At 44.9% G+C, this 15,450-nt stretch overlaps 1 protein-coding gene across 2 annotated transcripts in view; it reads left to right on the top strand.

The window, feature by feature from the left end:
- Positions 1–1,204: 1,204 nt before the first annotated feature.
- The window catches only part of EFHC2 (EF-hand domain containing 2), an 89,851-nt gene continuing 75,605 nt past the window's right edge, over positions 1,205–15,450 (top strand). The window contains exons 1-2 of one of the 2 annotated variants that reach the window (XM_043538111.1): positions 1,205–1,433; positions 12,718–12,906. In XM_043538111.1, coding sequence (XP_043394046.1) covers positions 1,392–1,433; positions 12,718–12,906 — 231 coding nt within the window. In that variant the 5' untranslated portion in view covers positions 1,205–1,391. The remainder of the gene's footprint in view (positions 1,434–12,717; positions 12,907–15,450) is intronic. The other variant, XM_007064441.4, reaches the window with a different exon arrangement.

Raw genomic sequence — 15,450 nt, 5'->3', positions numbered from 1 at the left:
TAAAACATCATCATGGATTTGTGGATTTGTGCTGGAAATGGCCCACCTTGATTATCATACACATTATAAGGAGAGTGGTCACTTTAGATAAGCTATTACCAGCAGGAGAGTGAGTCTGTGTGTGTGTGTGGGGGGGGGGGGGTGAGAAAACCTGGATTTGTGCTGGAAATGGCCCAACTTGATTATCATACACGTTGTAAGGAGAGTGATCACTTTAGATAAGCTATTACCAGCAGGAGAGTGAGTTTGTGTGTGTGTGGGGGGGGTGAGAAAACCTGGATTTGTGCTGGAAATGGCCCAACTTGATTATCATACACATTGTAAGGAGAGTGGTCACTTTAGATAAGCTATTACCAGCAGGAGAGTGAGTTTGTGTGTGTGTGGGGGGGAGTGAGAAAACCTGGATTTGTGCTGGAAATGGCCCAACTTGATTATCATACACATTATAAGGAGAGTGATCACTTTAGATAAGCTATTACCAGCAGGAGAGTGGGGTGGGAGGAGGTATTTTTTCGTGCTTTTTGTGTGTATATAATAAGATCTTCTGTACTTTCCACAGTATGCATCCGATGAAGTGAGCTGTAGCTCACGAAAGCTTATGCTCAAATAAATTGGTTAGTCTCTAAGGTGCCACAAGTACTCCTTTTCTTTTTGCGAATACAGACTAACACGGCTGTTACTCTGAAACCTGTCATCATGATTTTTTTCTTTTTAATGTCAATGAAAACGGTTTAAAAATGTTTACATACTGCCATGTAATCCTGTAAATGCAAATAGCGGGCATGGGGCCAGTGCATGGGAAGCAGAAAATGAAATCCACTGAGCTAAATTTCATGGTCAGAACCGTGTAACGTGCAAGATCAAACAAAAAAGGTACGAGATTCTCTCTTTACGGGGGGCGTTTTGCACCTTCCAGGGGGCCACGTTTCCAAGCTTTTCTCCACAGCCACCAGGGTTGGTCACTGAGCGCCCCTAAGCGGGGGAGACAGGCGGAAATGCCGCCCCAATCCCCTGACTCCGGGAGCTGGCGCTTTAAGGGAAGCACCCCGCCCCCCCATACAAACCCCGGGGAGTCCCCAGCCCAGGGAAATCAGCAGCGGGAGCCCAGGCTGGGCGCTGGGTCCACAGGGGCGGGGCAGCCGGCAGGGGCACGTGCAGTGACCGCCCCGAAGCCGCAGGGGGCAGCCGAGAGCCGGCACTCCTAGGCCGGGCCCCGCCCCGCTGCCATGACACCGCCCCCTGTGATGTCAGACGCAGGTCTCTAGGCAACAGAATCCCAAACAGCGCGTTGACGTTTCCTCTCCGCCTGGCAGCGCGGGGGGCGCGAGCGGCCGGGGTCCGGGCAGCAACACCAGCCCCGGGGCGGCATCGGGCTCGAGACCGGCACGAGCATGGCGCTACCGCTCCTGCCCGGGAACTCCTTCAACCGCAGCGTGAGTGACAGCGGCAGCCCCGCCCCTGAGACCCCGCCCCCAGCCGCATCCTGTGCCCCCCCCCTCGCCCCCCCCCCCCGGGTCCTTTGCCATCCCGCACAGCCCCCTGCCCCTGCCAACCCTGCAGAGCCCCCTCGGCACTCCCCCTTCCCCTGCATCCTGCACCGCTACCCTCCTGTCCCCTTCCCACAGCAACCCTGTGCATAGCCCCTGCCCCTAGCCCTCCCTCACCCACTCTGCCCCAGCCACCCCCGGTGTCCCCCCAGTACCTCCCACCCTGCCCTCCTTGCATAGCTCTTTCACCAGCAACCCTGCATAGCCCCTGGCAACCTCACATAGCCCCTCCCCTGCACCTACCAGCCTGCATCGCCCCTCTCCTGCACCACCTACCCCTTGTACTCCCTTGCACCTAGCAACACCTGCACCAGAGCCCCTTGTATCTAGCAGTCCCACTCAGCCCCTTCACCTGTACTCTTTACCTGTCACACCTACCTTTCACAGAGTCCCTACCCCTGACCCAGCACTCCTGGCACCGAGCAACTGCACAAGCGCCTGGGTCTGCATCAGAGCCCCATCTGCACTGCTTCTACCTTCTGATACCCTCACACACCTTGTAGCTCCCGCACCTAGCAACCCCCCCTGCTCACCTCTCCTGGCACCTGCCCCATGAATGCAACAACCCCCAGATATTCTTTCTAATCAACCCCCACCTAGCCACACACTCCCAACTCCCCCTTTGTTCCTCTCTATATGCTCCCTAGGTATCTCCCCAGCATACCATACTAATCTACCGTGCAGGTGTTCGATGCCTTTGTTTTCTCATGTGTGGGGAAATAGGGACAATGATACTTGGCTCCCTTGATAAAAAGCTTTTGAGATCTACTGATGAAAAATGCTCTGAAAGAGCCAAGTGTTGTTGTTGCTCCCCTGCAACGTACTTCCCAAGTGCACCCTAATGAACTCCAGGCTCCCCCAGTATTCTTCCACAACATACCCTTCAGCATTATCACTTCCAGTATGAAGAAAAGGAGGACTTGTGGCACCTTACAGACTAACAAATTTATTTGAGCATAAGCTTTCGGGACTATAGCTCATTTCATTGGATGCATGCATAGCCCCGATGAAGGCATGCATCCGATGAAGTGAGCTGTAGCTCACGAAAGCTTATGCTCAGATAAATTTGTTAGTCTCTAAGGTGCTACAAGTCCTCCTTTTCTTTTTGTGGATACAGACTAACATGGCTGCTACTCTGAAACTTCCAGTATTCTCTCAATATACACAAGTATAGCCCTTGATTGAACTCAAGATGTGATTGCTTCACACTGTCTCTCTTATACTTATCATGTTCCTAGAAACCCATACATTTGAAATGACTGTGGTTATCCCAGGGGAGAAGGGAGCGTAAGTCTAATTTTCAGAAGATTGTTAAAAAAATGTTTATTACCGACATCAGGGATTGGCAGTATTTGCACCTGAGGAAATGTTGCTACAAATGTGGTCTAGCAGCAAGTGTAGATGAGGACAAACACAACTTGTCCTTGTCTATACTTGCAGGTAAACAATGTTTCAGCTGTACCCGTTGTCAGCAATAGGTATTTTTCTCTGCGTATATGAGGCTTTGCTTCCAATACACTTATCCTCTCTGGCCTTGTCTGCACTGGAGAATTATATTGTGTGTGATTAAAATATTAGTCTGGGCCCAGTGTAAGTGGTATACTACTACAGTGTCCAGACTATCAATAATATTTCACTTGCACTTATCTCTGCATCCACCCACAGCTGTAAAGTAAGCACATTGCCCTCAGGAGTCAGTGATGGGAGGACTAATTATCATTTACAAACTAGTTTTAGTGCTTCTCAATTTCATGAATACTGTAATATTGCAAGCTAACATTGACTAAGAACAACTTTATTCAGACTTGCTTACAGTACGGCAAACAAAAAAAGATATAAAGTATGCCTTTAAAACATTTGTAGCAAATCTGGGACTTGGGGGAGAGAAGGGGGGAACTGACCTCTAGTACATCAAAAAAAATTCCAACATAGGTATGTCATAGGTGCTTTCTTCTGCTTCCATTGAAGTCCATGGCAAGACTCCTGTTGACTTGTTTGGCAGTAGGATTGGGCTCCACAGTAGTTGTCACAAGCAGACTTAACTTAAATTCTGGAGTTTGCCACCTTCTCATTACACATTTATTGAGCAAAAGTAAAATAGTGTTACATTTATAACATTTCTTCTTTTTGAGGGCTAAAGTAAAAAATGAACGTATTTAGCAAGCAAGGAAGAACTGAGTAACCAACCAGTAGTTTTTAGGACAGTTTGAACTTTACTTATTTATGTAACAAAGGAAAATGGAAAGACAAATACACTGTTTAAAAAAACCCACCAAAATCAAAACCAGGACACTTCAGGGATAAACAAAGTTAAGAATGATAATACATCATTCATAGCTGACAACAGCATTATTTATATACTTCCATAAGTATTCATGGCTGTTTGTAAATATGTAGAAGGACAAGGTTCTTACCATGAACTCTAAAATAAAAGAAAATAGAGTTTAGGCAGCCACCACTTTTTCAGATCTGTCCATTAAGGATGGGGAAATTTAAATAATAAATTTGCTGAATAGCACAAATATTATCAAATATTTTTGAATATCAGTAGGTAAATACTCGGAAGTGAGTGTGCCAAAATGAAGTTCAGGTTCAAAGGCTAGAGAGAGAGAGTTAAATCTTCATGAGAATATTCTACTCAGTCATGTGGCCTCATTTATCTATTTTGTAATCATTCTTAAGATATTTTAGCTGCTGGTTGTTATTGCTAGCTTTTGCTGTTCTCAGTGCCCTTTTCTCGGAGAAGACTAGGAGGTGGGATGGGGGGTGTAAATCTCACTCTAAAATTTTTCTCATGAGCCACTTTATCTCAACTACTACAGTTGGCCTACTGTGTTTTAATTTTGTAATGAACTGGCTGGTGTGTATATGATTCCTCAGATACTCTGGTGATGAGTGCATTCATAGGTGCTAGTGCATCCCCTGGCTTGAAGTGATTTCTGTCATATACAGCAGGGGTGGCCAACCTGAGCCTGAGAAGGAGCCAGAATTTACCAATGTGCATTACCAAAGAGCCCCAGTAACAAGTCAGCGGCTCCCCGTCAGCTCCCCCTCCAGTGTCTCCCACCTGCCAGAAGCACCTAACCCTCCATCCCTGTGCCTCCCACCTGCTGCGATCAGCTGTTTTGTGGTGTGCAGGAGGCTCAGGGGAAGGGTGGGGGAAGGAAGAGGAGCAAGGGTGTGGCAGACTCAGGGGAAGGGCTGGGGGTCTTGGGAGAAGGAGTGGAGTGGGGCTGGGGCCTGGGGCAGAGCCAGGGGTTGAGCAGTGAGCACTTTGTAGCACATTGGAAAGTTGGCGCCTGTAGCTCCAGTCCCGGAGTTGGTGCCTATGCAAGGAGCCACATATTAACCTCTGAAGAGCCGTATATGGCTCCGGAGCCACAGGGTGGCTACCCCTGATGTACAGGGTTTACAGTTTGATTCAAAGGCTCTCAACACCCCTATGATACAAATAGTTCCAGCAACCCTGGATGCATTAGAAATACCTACATAGAATCATAGAATCATAGAATATCAGGGTTGGAAGGGACCCCAGAAGGTCATCTAGTCCAACCCCCTGCTCGAAGCAGGACCAAGTCCCAGTTAAATCATCCCAGCCAGGGCTTTGTCAAGCCTGACCTTAAAAACCTCTAAGGAAGGAGATTCTACCACCTCCCTAGGTAACGCATTCCAGTGTTTCACCACCCTCTTAGTGAAAAAGTTTTTCCTAATATCCAATCTAAACCTCCCCCATTGCAACTTGAGACCATTACTCCTCGTTCTGTCATCTGCTACCATTGAGAACAGTCTAGAGCCATCCTCTTTGGAACCCCCTTTCAGGTAGTTGAAAGCAGCTATCAAATCCCCCCTCATTCTTCTCTTCCGCAGACTAAACAATCCCAGTTCCCTCAGCCTCTCCTCATAAGTCATGTGTTCCAGACCCCTAATCATTTTTGTTGCCCTTCGCTGGACTCTCTCCAATTTATCCACGTCCTTCTTGTAGTGTGGGGCCCAAAACTGGACACAGTACTCCAGATGAGGCCTCACCAATGTCGAATAGAGGGGAACGATCACGTCCCTCGATCTGCTCGCTATGCCCCTACTTATGCATCCCAAAATGCCATTGGCCTTCTTGGCAACAAGGGCACACTGCTGACTCATATCCAGCTTCTCGTCCACTGTAACCGCTAGGTCCTTTTCCGCAGAACTGCTGCCTAGCCATTCTGTCCCTAGTCTGTAGCTGTGCATTGGGTTCTTCCATCCTAAGTGCAGGACCCTGCACTTATCCTTATTGAACCGCATCAGGTTTCTTTTGGCCCAATCCTCCAATTTGTCTAGGTCCCTCTGTATCCTATCCCTGCCCTCCAGCGTATCTACCACTCCTCCCAGTTTAGTATCATCCGCAAATTTGCTGAGAGTGCAATCCACACCATCCTCCAGATCATTTATGAAGATATTAAACAAAACCGGCCCCAGGACCGACCCCTGGGGCACTCCACTTGACACCGGCTGCCAACTAGACATGGAGCCATTGATCACTACCCGTTGAGCCCGACAATCTAGCCAGCTTTCTACCCACCTTATAGTGCATTCATCCAGCCCATACTTCCTTAACTTGCTGACAAGAATACTGTGGGAGACCGTGTCAAAAGCTTTGCTAAAGTCAAGAAACAATATATCCACTGCTTTCCCTTCATCCACAGAACCAGTAATCTCATCATAAAAGGCGATTAGATTAGTCAGGCATGACCTTCCCTTGGTGAATCCATGCTGACTGTTCCTGATCACTTTCCTCTCATGTAAGTGCTTCAGGATTGATTCTTTGAGGACCTGCTCCATGATTTTTCCAGGGACTGAGGTGAGGCTGACTGGCCTGTAGTTCCCAGGATCCTCCTTCTTCCCTTTTTTAAAGATTGGCACTACATTAGCCTTTTTCCAGTCATCCGGGACTTCCCCCGTTCGCCACGAGTTTTCAAAGATAATGGCCAAGGGCTCTGCAATCACAGCCGCCAATTCCTTCAGCACTCTCGGATGCAACTCGTCCGGCCCCATGGACTTGTGCACGTCCAGCTTTTCTAAATAGTCCCTAACCACCTCTATCTCCACAGAGGGCTGGCCATCTCTTCCCCATTTTGTGATGCCCAGGGCAGCAGTCTGGGAGCTGACCTTGTTAGTGAAAACAGAGGCAAAAAAAGCATTGAGTACATTAGCTTTTTCCACATCCTCTGTCACTAGGTTGCCTCCCTCATTCAGTAAGGGGCCCACACTTTCCTTGGCTTTCTTCTTGTTGCCAACATACCTGAAGAAACCCTTCTTGTTACTCTTGACATCTCTTGCTAGCTGCAGCTCCAGGTGCGATTTGGCCCTCCTGATATCTTTCCTACATGCCCGAGCAATATTTTTATACTCTTCCCTGGTCATATGTCCAACCTTCCACTTCTTGTAAGCTTCTTTTTTATGTTTAAGATCCGCTAGGATTTCACCATTAAGCCAAGCTGGTCGCCTGCCATATATGTAGATGTGTACCATCTCTATCCACTGGATAGAAGTACAACTGCTCAATTGTGTGCTATACCTTCTTTCTAATAGAGGAGCTCCTTTTAGCTTAATCGGTAAAGGTTTCTTTCTTGGTGGAGAAATGTTAGGAGTTGTCTCTATTGCTTCTGTGAAGTTTTGAACAGACTTTGAGAACCATGAAGGTTCTACTTTGTCACAGATTAGATACAGTACTTGGCTTTATATACTAAAGGTCTAGATAAGGAACATATATCTATGGTGTGTGTAAGAATATAATATATATATATATATAGTTAGAACTCATTGAATTATATATACATGTACACACACAAACACACACATAGTCCAGAGAGATCTAATTATATGCATCATTTTCAAAAATTAAGTCACAGTTAGTACAAGACAGTACAGAACACAACAGAGTCGGAAGGTACCATGCTCACAGCACTAAGGTGGTCTTCCAAGGCTATGCTTGCTGTAGTGTAGCAGTGATGCTTAATTTTGCTGAGAGGCATGTTTTTGGAGGTTGCTGCTTTTATATACTTTTATATACTATATACAGACTAACAAAAAGGTTTGGACCATTCCTGCCACAGCTGCCTTCCCTTCTCTTATCTTCACCATGAGAACAACAGGTGCAGAGCAGCAACAGTAGCAGTGTTCTGGATGTTTGTGGGGGTTGCTGCTTTTATGTACTGGAAAACACAAAAACCACATTGGTTACTACTAGGAGCACTACCGCCAGTGCCTCATCTTTTGTGGAGAAATCTAGTTCCAGCAGTAGCACCTACAAAGCAAGAAGGATTAGTGGCTTTGTCCTTGCTATTCCTGTTAGCTCTTGGCTTATTTTTTTTCTGCTGTTAATTCCATCATTCCGCTTCCTGTTGCTGTTGTCAACACTACTACAATGACCATTCTCTTCTGTTCCCACTGCTACTGTTATGCCAGTTACTATGCCTATGTGAAGGGCAAGAAGAAGTGTGGATGGAGAGGTGAAAGTACCCATTTTATTTGATTTGTACATGCCTAATCAGGAAATTTGCCGAACTAGGATGTCTCTCAGGGGTACTGGTTGAGCTTTGTGATTTTTGGCAATTATTCTAGCTCAGTGGAGATGATGAATTTGTTAAAATTGGGGCTTGTAAAGTGATTTCATGATGCTTAGGTCTTTGTGTATGTCTCAGTCTCCTTCTGGTTCTGTATTTGTCAAAATTTATCTACCAGCAGCATTCAGTCTCTCCTTAGCTATGATACATACAGAAAGGTTTCATCTCTGCTTGTTTCCTCTTTCCATATCAACTGTACACAATAGACGGCTAAGATGGACATCTCACAGCTGCCCCTGTTGCTGGCACTTGGTAGGTAGCAGTCCCTGTCCCTGTCCTACTGTAAATAGTGCCTCCTTCCAACTTGGCAGCTTCCCAGAAAACAGTATTACTACTGAAATGGCATATGTTGTTAGTGGCCATTCTACTTAATTGGGACCAATATCTAACCATTTGGGCATCCGAGTTAATTAGACTCAAGGATTATATATAAATCCTTATATATACACCTTATAAATACCTAAAGATAGATTTTTACAGTATCCACCCTAGTGCCCTCTTTTCACTGGATGAAACAGCAGAACTAACAGAAACCGTGCAACTTTTGATGTTTCATTTGCTGCAGAGGGTAGGATGATTTCTGGTAGAAATGGATCAGGAGGCAGCAGAAGCTTGAAACATTCACTGCTTGCAAAGGGAAAAGGGAGGAACTCGCCTCCCTGCCCCCTCTTTCTGCTGCTTTTTCTTTTAAGGCACTTATCATGTTCCATTGAAAAACAGGGGAAAATATATTGTGCAATTCCATTTTCCTGATCCTGCTAATGAGGCCGGGATTAATTAAGAACCAATGATGTCTTAGTAGTAGTTACAGCAACAGGACAAGCAAGCACAGCTTCAGGAGCAGGAAGTCTCAAAGGCCAACTAGCATTGCTATTGTTAATGTGGTGGTTGATTTTTAATCCATGTAGAATGGCAGCATTTTGAGCTTCATATAGTCAGTGCCACACAAGCTGTAGGCACACACTTTGGGAATGTTGTTTGCTGGGACAGAAACTTGTGAAGCCTGATAACTATGATCCATCTGTTGAATCTTCTCTGTAATGGATGTCCCAATTTAGTGCATGAGAGGTATGCCCAAGTACAGCAAAAAGAATGCACAAGCTGTTTTGAGTCCAGAATGGGTAAGGAAAGTGGTGCGGTGGCATGCCTGGCACTATCTCCCTCTGTCATCCTACTCTCCTGCTGTAAGTACTGTCCCATCTGCCTCCACTCAAGGTAGCAGTACCATCACTTGTATTCTCTGTTCTCTTCTCCACTGGGGCTAAGGGCAAAAAAAAAACCCCAACCTAAATTGGTGGTAGCAACATGAATGCCTATTATTGTTCCAATCATGCAGTGCTTTAATACCAAGATCAAGCACAGTTCCTCTCACCCCACCATGCAGCAGATCACACAGCTGAGATGATGACAGTGGGCATGCAGCCCTTTTAAATTAGTGGGGTGAAAGGGAGAAAGCTGGATTTTAGCTGACCAATGAATTTTTGTTCCAAAAGTTTGAGATCCTATTGAGATGCACCTTTTCTCAAACAGTTCTGCCTGGTACTTCTCAGAAGATCTGAAAGTGAGTTTACAGACCTGAGAAGAAGGTGGCTGTGGGGGAACGTCTCATCTTCTGTGCCACTAATGTTTGGAACAGCTCAAATTCCATGCATGCACCTCTGACTTCAACAGCTTACTGGAATTACCCTCAGTGATGCTAATGTTGCTATTGTTACCATGACAATTGCTGCCTCATGCATTCTCTGCTACTTCTCCAATGTTGCCAACCTCAAGAGATCAAAAGTTGGCCCCCCCCAAAATCATGAGATTTAAAAAAAAAAAATTACATTGTGTATGGCAGTGGTTCTCAAAGCCGGTCCACTGCTTGTTCAGGGAAAGCCCCTGGCGGGCCGGACCAGTTTGTTTATCTGCTGCGTCCGCAGGTTTGGCCGATTGCGGCTCCCACTGGCTGTGGTTCGCTGCTCCAGGCCAATGGGGGCTGCGGGAAGGGCAGCCAGCGCGTCCCTTGGCCCGCGCCGCTTCCCACAGCCCCCATTGACCTGGAGCGGCGAACTGCGGCCAGTGGGAGCCGCGATTGGCCGAACCTGTGGACGCGGCAGGTAAACAAACCGGTCCGTCCCGCCAGGGGGTTTCCCTGAACAAGCTTGGACTGGCTTTGAGAACCACTGCTGTAAGGGGCATTTTGGGCTATCTTTTGATTTTTGAGCACCCCCTGCCCATCCCCAGTGTGTCTATGTGACAATTAGTGCTGCCCACTCTCCCAAATGTACTGGGTAAGAGGATTTTGGCCCCTGCTGTAGGAGCTCTCACCCCCACATCTGCATATCCACTATGCAGTGATTAATCCTGTCCCTCCCAGCCTCACCTCTGGTCCTTCTCTTCATTCCTCTTTTCCAGGCCTGTGGGGCGGGGGCCGTCTCTCCCTTCCAGGCTGTTGGGGCAGGTCCATGGACTCTTCCCACCCCTTTACCCCTTCCCAGGCTGGGTGCTGCAGGGGGAGGGGGTGGATCAGAGGCACTGTCCTGTCCATGTTTCTCACAGTGGGAGGAGGGAGTGGAGCTGCATTGAGCTGCTGGGCTTTTTGTTCCCTCCTTCCTTTGCCCCTCCTGAGAGTCCAGCAAGCAGAGGAGTAAGACTCTGCTGGCTTCCTGCAGCGCTGAACTTCACAAGGGGGCTGCAGCTTCTCACGTCATCGTGAGATGAGCGTTGGCAACACTGTACTCTCCAGTCAGTGCCACCAGAACTAGTGCATCACTGTTTCTTCGTGTTATTCTCCTCAACAAATACCACACATCCCTAAACATATTGGATAATCTGCAGGAAGTCTTGGATGGTACATGGCTAGAAAATGGTCAGCTTAAATTTGCCTTCTTTGTTATAGCCGTAAGGTCTAACATGGTGAGAGAAATTGCCAATAGATATTGTGGCAACTTCTGTTGCTTTGCTTATCCCTCAGTTTCCTGGTCATCCATTATTTCCAGAGAGAACCTGAATGTCAGAGTGACGTCACTGCCACAGTGTATACCATATGTATTCACTTCCAGTGTTTGGTCAAAGCAACCAACAAACTATATGTGTAAAGAGACCTTTGTGCTTTTCTTCCTTTCTTACTTAAAGGAATTTGCTGGCACATACACACTGTTTGAAAAGTTTATTGTTTGCAGAACCTTTTAAGGTTAGTTTGCTTCTAATAATGATCCTGCATATAACCATTTTTAAGTGTTCTTTATGTAGAACCCTCTATGATTTTGCAGCAGACAGTGGAAGATTCTTGATGGAATTTAATTATTCGGCTGTTTGGTTTTCATATAAAAAGTTACATTTCCAGAAGAATTCCTATGGGAGAAAATCTTGATCACTTCACTTAACAATTTAAGACACAACTAACCAAAATAAAAAACAGACAGAACAACGGGAAGGCTGTCTCAGGACAGGCTTGAGATACACAACACCTAGTTTTGAGAGCTGTTTTCCTTTACCTAGATAAAATACTTCCCTCACTTATTGGCCATGCTTTTGACAACTGCGTTTTTCTCCCCAGCTATTGCTTCAGTAATAGAGGGGGAAAAAATAAGAAATATTAGATGTGCCCAAAGTGGTGCTATTCTTTAGAGCCCTTTGGTACAAATCAGCCATTTTTGCCTGCAAATTTATTTTTTTAAATTCAGCTTTATTATATTTATTTCCCATTTGAACTCAAATGTAGAAAGCTTTCTCCTGCTATGTCTCCTCCACACCACCTTTCCCAGTTTGGTGAGGAGCTGCTAAGGTAAGAAAATAAGGAAACAGAACAAGAGAGCCATTAACCAGCATCAGAAAAAAAAGATGGAGAATAAAAGTAGCAACCCGCAAACCTTTTACAAAGAAATTGCCATACTGGATCAGACCTGTGGTCCACCCGGTCTAGTGTCCCATTTCTGAAGGTAGCCAGCATCAGATGCTTCAGAGGAAGATGCACTGTGTTATAAAGGAGTACTTCTTTAGTTGCTTTCATTATGCTTCCTTGACCATGAACATGCTCCTTATACTCTTAAACAATACTTCACTTCTCACTGAACATATGGGTGTACATTCCTATTGCCAGAAGCAGGGAAAGAATGGAAAGGAGAGATTTATTCACCCTTCTAGAGGCATAGGGGCAACTGCACACAAGAAGATGAGGGAGGACCAGTGGAGTAATTTTTGTCCAACAGTTGGACTGAACAAGGAACTGGTTCCACAGATGAGCACAATTCCCCCTCTTCCCAAATCCCCTCACTAGTACTGTGTCCTACGTTTATACCATAAAAGTTTGTGTGTGTGTGTGTGTGTGTGTGTGTTCATGCGTGCGCATCTACATATGATCAAATATATCAAGGATACAAATATCCCTATCTGTAAGATGGGTATTGAGAATTGACCAGCTGGATTTGTTCACTTGACTGGCAGTATTCTGGTTATGATATATTTTTAGAATTTCCATTTATATTAAAATTAATTTGAGGGAAGTTTTTAAGCTGTTGATTTAAATACATCTTTTTACGATTATTTAGTAATGGCATATTCTCTTTTTTCCAATCTGTTTACAGCTAGGGAAAGAAAAGTTTCATAAGTCTCAGCATTGGGGTTACTGCAATAAAATTGCTATGTTGGTGGGAGAAGATAAACCTGGAATAGGAGGTGAACCTTTGCATGGACAAAAGCTGAAACCTAAATATTCTGTGTTTCCCAGAGGTATGGGAAGTGATGCTCCTTCATGGGTAGCATTTGATAAACAGGTATGTAGAAGTCGATCTCTGATATAAAAGTGTTTTTACAAATGGTTAATTTATGCTAAAAAAGTATAAAGTGGGTAGAACCCAGTTAAAGAAAAAGAAAATATTTTCTGCACAGCGATGGTTAACATTTATTTTTCCACAGTATTAAGTGTAGCTACATTGATCGATATACTAACTGCAACTGTCTAAATAGTCCACCACAAAGTTCCTAACTGGGGATTGGAGGGTACAGTGTGAATTCTGCAGGACATAAAGTATAAGGAAGGACAATGATATATTTCTTTTTAGTGAAATATATGGGGACCAAGAAATTATCTGGTTATCTTAAAAAACATCAGTGGAGCTCATATATGAAAAGTTACAAGATGTAACTATCCCTGTCCAGTGGTGAGCTATGTATGGTTCAGAGACCCACTGGAACACAATTGGGGCTCTGCTTCTACAAAGTAATTCGCCTATCTAGACCTTTATACCTTTGCGAAGTGCCATTGACTTCCCTGGAACTCCAGATGGGTGTAAGGGTCTGATTGGATTGATTCCTTTTGTGATAGATAGACTACCAAAATATTTTAAGACGTTTAATATCCAACAGAAAAAATGAGTTATTTGATTTGTCACCCTAAATAGTGTTTATTCTTAGAGCACTTATGTGGTTTTTTTTAAAATTAAAACATAACTAGTCATTTTTCAGTTTAAGGTAATCTCCTTTTCTCTTCCCCTCTGCCCCATCCTTTCTAAATGATTTTGCATTATTGAAATGGATGACTTAGCAATTACATATATGTCAGTCTTACAAAGCATAAGCATATTCATATACAAGGGTATAAAGAGAAACAATGTTTGTGGAGCAAAAAGCTTAATTGATCAAACTCGTATTGCAAAGTGAAAAGCAATTGGGCATATGAGTACAGTAATGAATGGTTATTTAGGACCTGATCTTGCATAGAGGTCCTTGCATATGGGCTCTTCCATCTAGACGGATTCCCATGGGGGTCAGTGAGATTCCATTTGGGCACAAGGGACCAGCTGCATGGATTCCTGTGCGGATCAGGACATTAAAGTAGAGAGGTGCGTCAGCACATAATGCATCCCATTATTATGGGACCAATGGCTCTGCCCCAGAGGTAGGCTTGCAAACAGTCTTCTCATTATAAACCCTGTACGTAGCCTAATCACATCTGTTTAATCAAGGAGCTGAAAATGTGACATGCTTACTCTATGGCAAGAGGAGTTTATTTTGCCAAGTCTGAAGGATCTAGATAAAACTGGTTTTCAGTAAGAAGCAAGTAAAAATTCCGCCTACTTTTGTAATATAACAAAAATAACTAATACTTTTTGGAGTGTATATAATGGAAATATTGACTTAGTTTTAAATTCTCCCTGAGCCACGGCAGCTTCTTCATGCTCCTCTCTGGGACAATGACGCTCCTGGGGGTTGGTGGTGGAATGTCTCCTTTGGGCACTTACAAGCTCTGAGAAGAAGGGTGCTCTGTGGAAATGTACTGTCCAGATGGGGGGAGGGATGGGAGATGAAATCTCTCTTCTGTTCTCCATGTTGATGTGTCTGATGCACCATGCCTCCAAAAGTCTTCTCCTTTCAGAAGCAACTTTGTCTCAACAGGACCCCTTCCCAAAAGGCAGATGATTCTTTATGTACACCACTCCTGCAGTGGATTCGGCAAGTAAAGGCAGAATCTTTCTTTGCCCTTTGCTGTTACCAACCTTTCCCTCTTTAGTCTTAGTTAATGGACCATTGTATGACTTACAGGAAAAAAATAGAAAATGATGGAACCATGACTTCAGAGGGAACCATGACAGAAGTACTTTTCCATTAAATGTATGAGACAAGGGTTTCTGGCACACAGAACACACTACTGTGTAAAGAACCGAATGGGGTTGGAGAACATACCAGCTACTGGCAGCCTCATGGTCCAGGTGCCCTGCACAATTAGCCTGGTTCCAGCTTTATTTAAGTGGAAGTACAAGCACTGGTTTGCTAGAAAAGCTTGAGTGGAGGTGAGAATAACCAAGGCAGACAGGCTTGAAGGCTTGGAAAGGGATGGGTTCTGGAGGGCTGTCGGGAATGTCAGGAATGAAGCTGGGGAAGACACTTCCCACAGAGAGAAGAAAAAGAGGATGGGGGAATAGTATCAGCCCAAACCATTCTCTGGTTCTTACCTTACCCTTTTCCCTCCTTGGAGGAATTCTCATTCATCATTTAACATGCCTTCTTTGAGATGCTAGCTATACATATGTCAAGCTGCCCAGTCACCTCCCATGGTTATTCTTGCTGCCAGAGGTAAGATTTAAGCTTCTACAGAATTTAAAAATAAGTAATAATCAAATTATGTTTATATAGCATTTGCATGAAAGCGCTTTACAAATGGGTGGGCATTAGTGTCCCCGTATGGGAAAACTGAGGCAGAGCGTTGAAGAAAGTTGTCTGTGGACACGCAGCCAGTCAGCAGCAGATCCAGGAATGGAACAGGTCTCCTTGTCCATTGAATCACAATACATCCAGTTTTGTTAAGACATAAGTAATGT

The sequence above is a fragment of the Chelonia mydas genome, chromosome 1 (genome assembly GCF_015237465.2).
Source record: "Chelonia mydas isolate rCheMyd1 chromosome 1, rCheMyd1.pri.v2, whole genome shotgun sequence".
Classification (NCBI taxonomy): domain Eukaryota; kingdom Metazoa; phylum Chordata; order Testudines; family Cheloniidae; genus Chelonia; species Chelonia mydas.
The sequence above is the reverse complement of the archived record's forward strand: the minus strand, read 5'-3'. Positions and strand labels throughout refer to the sequence as shown.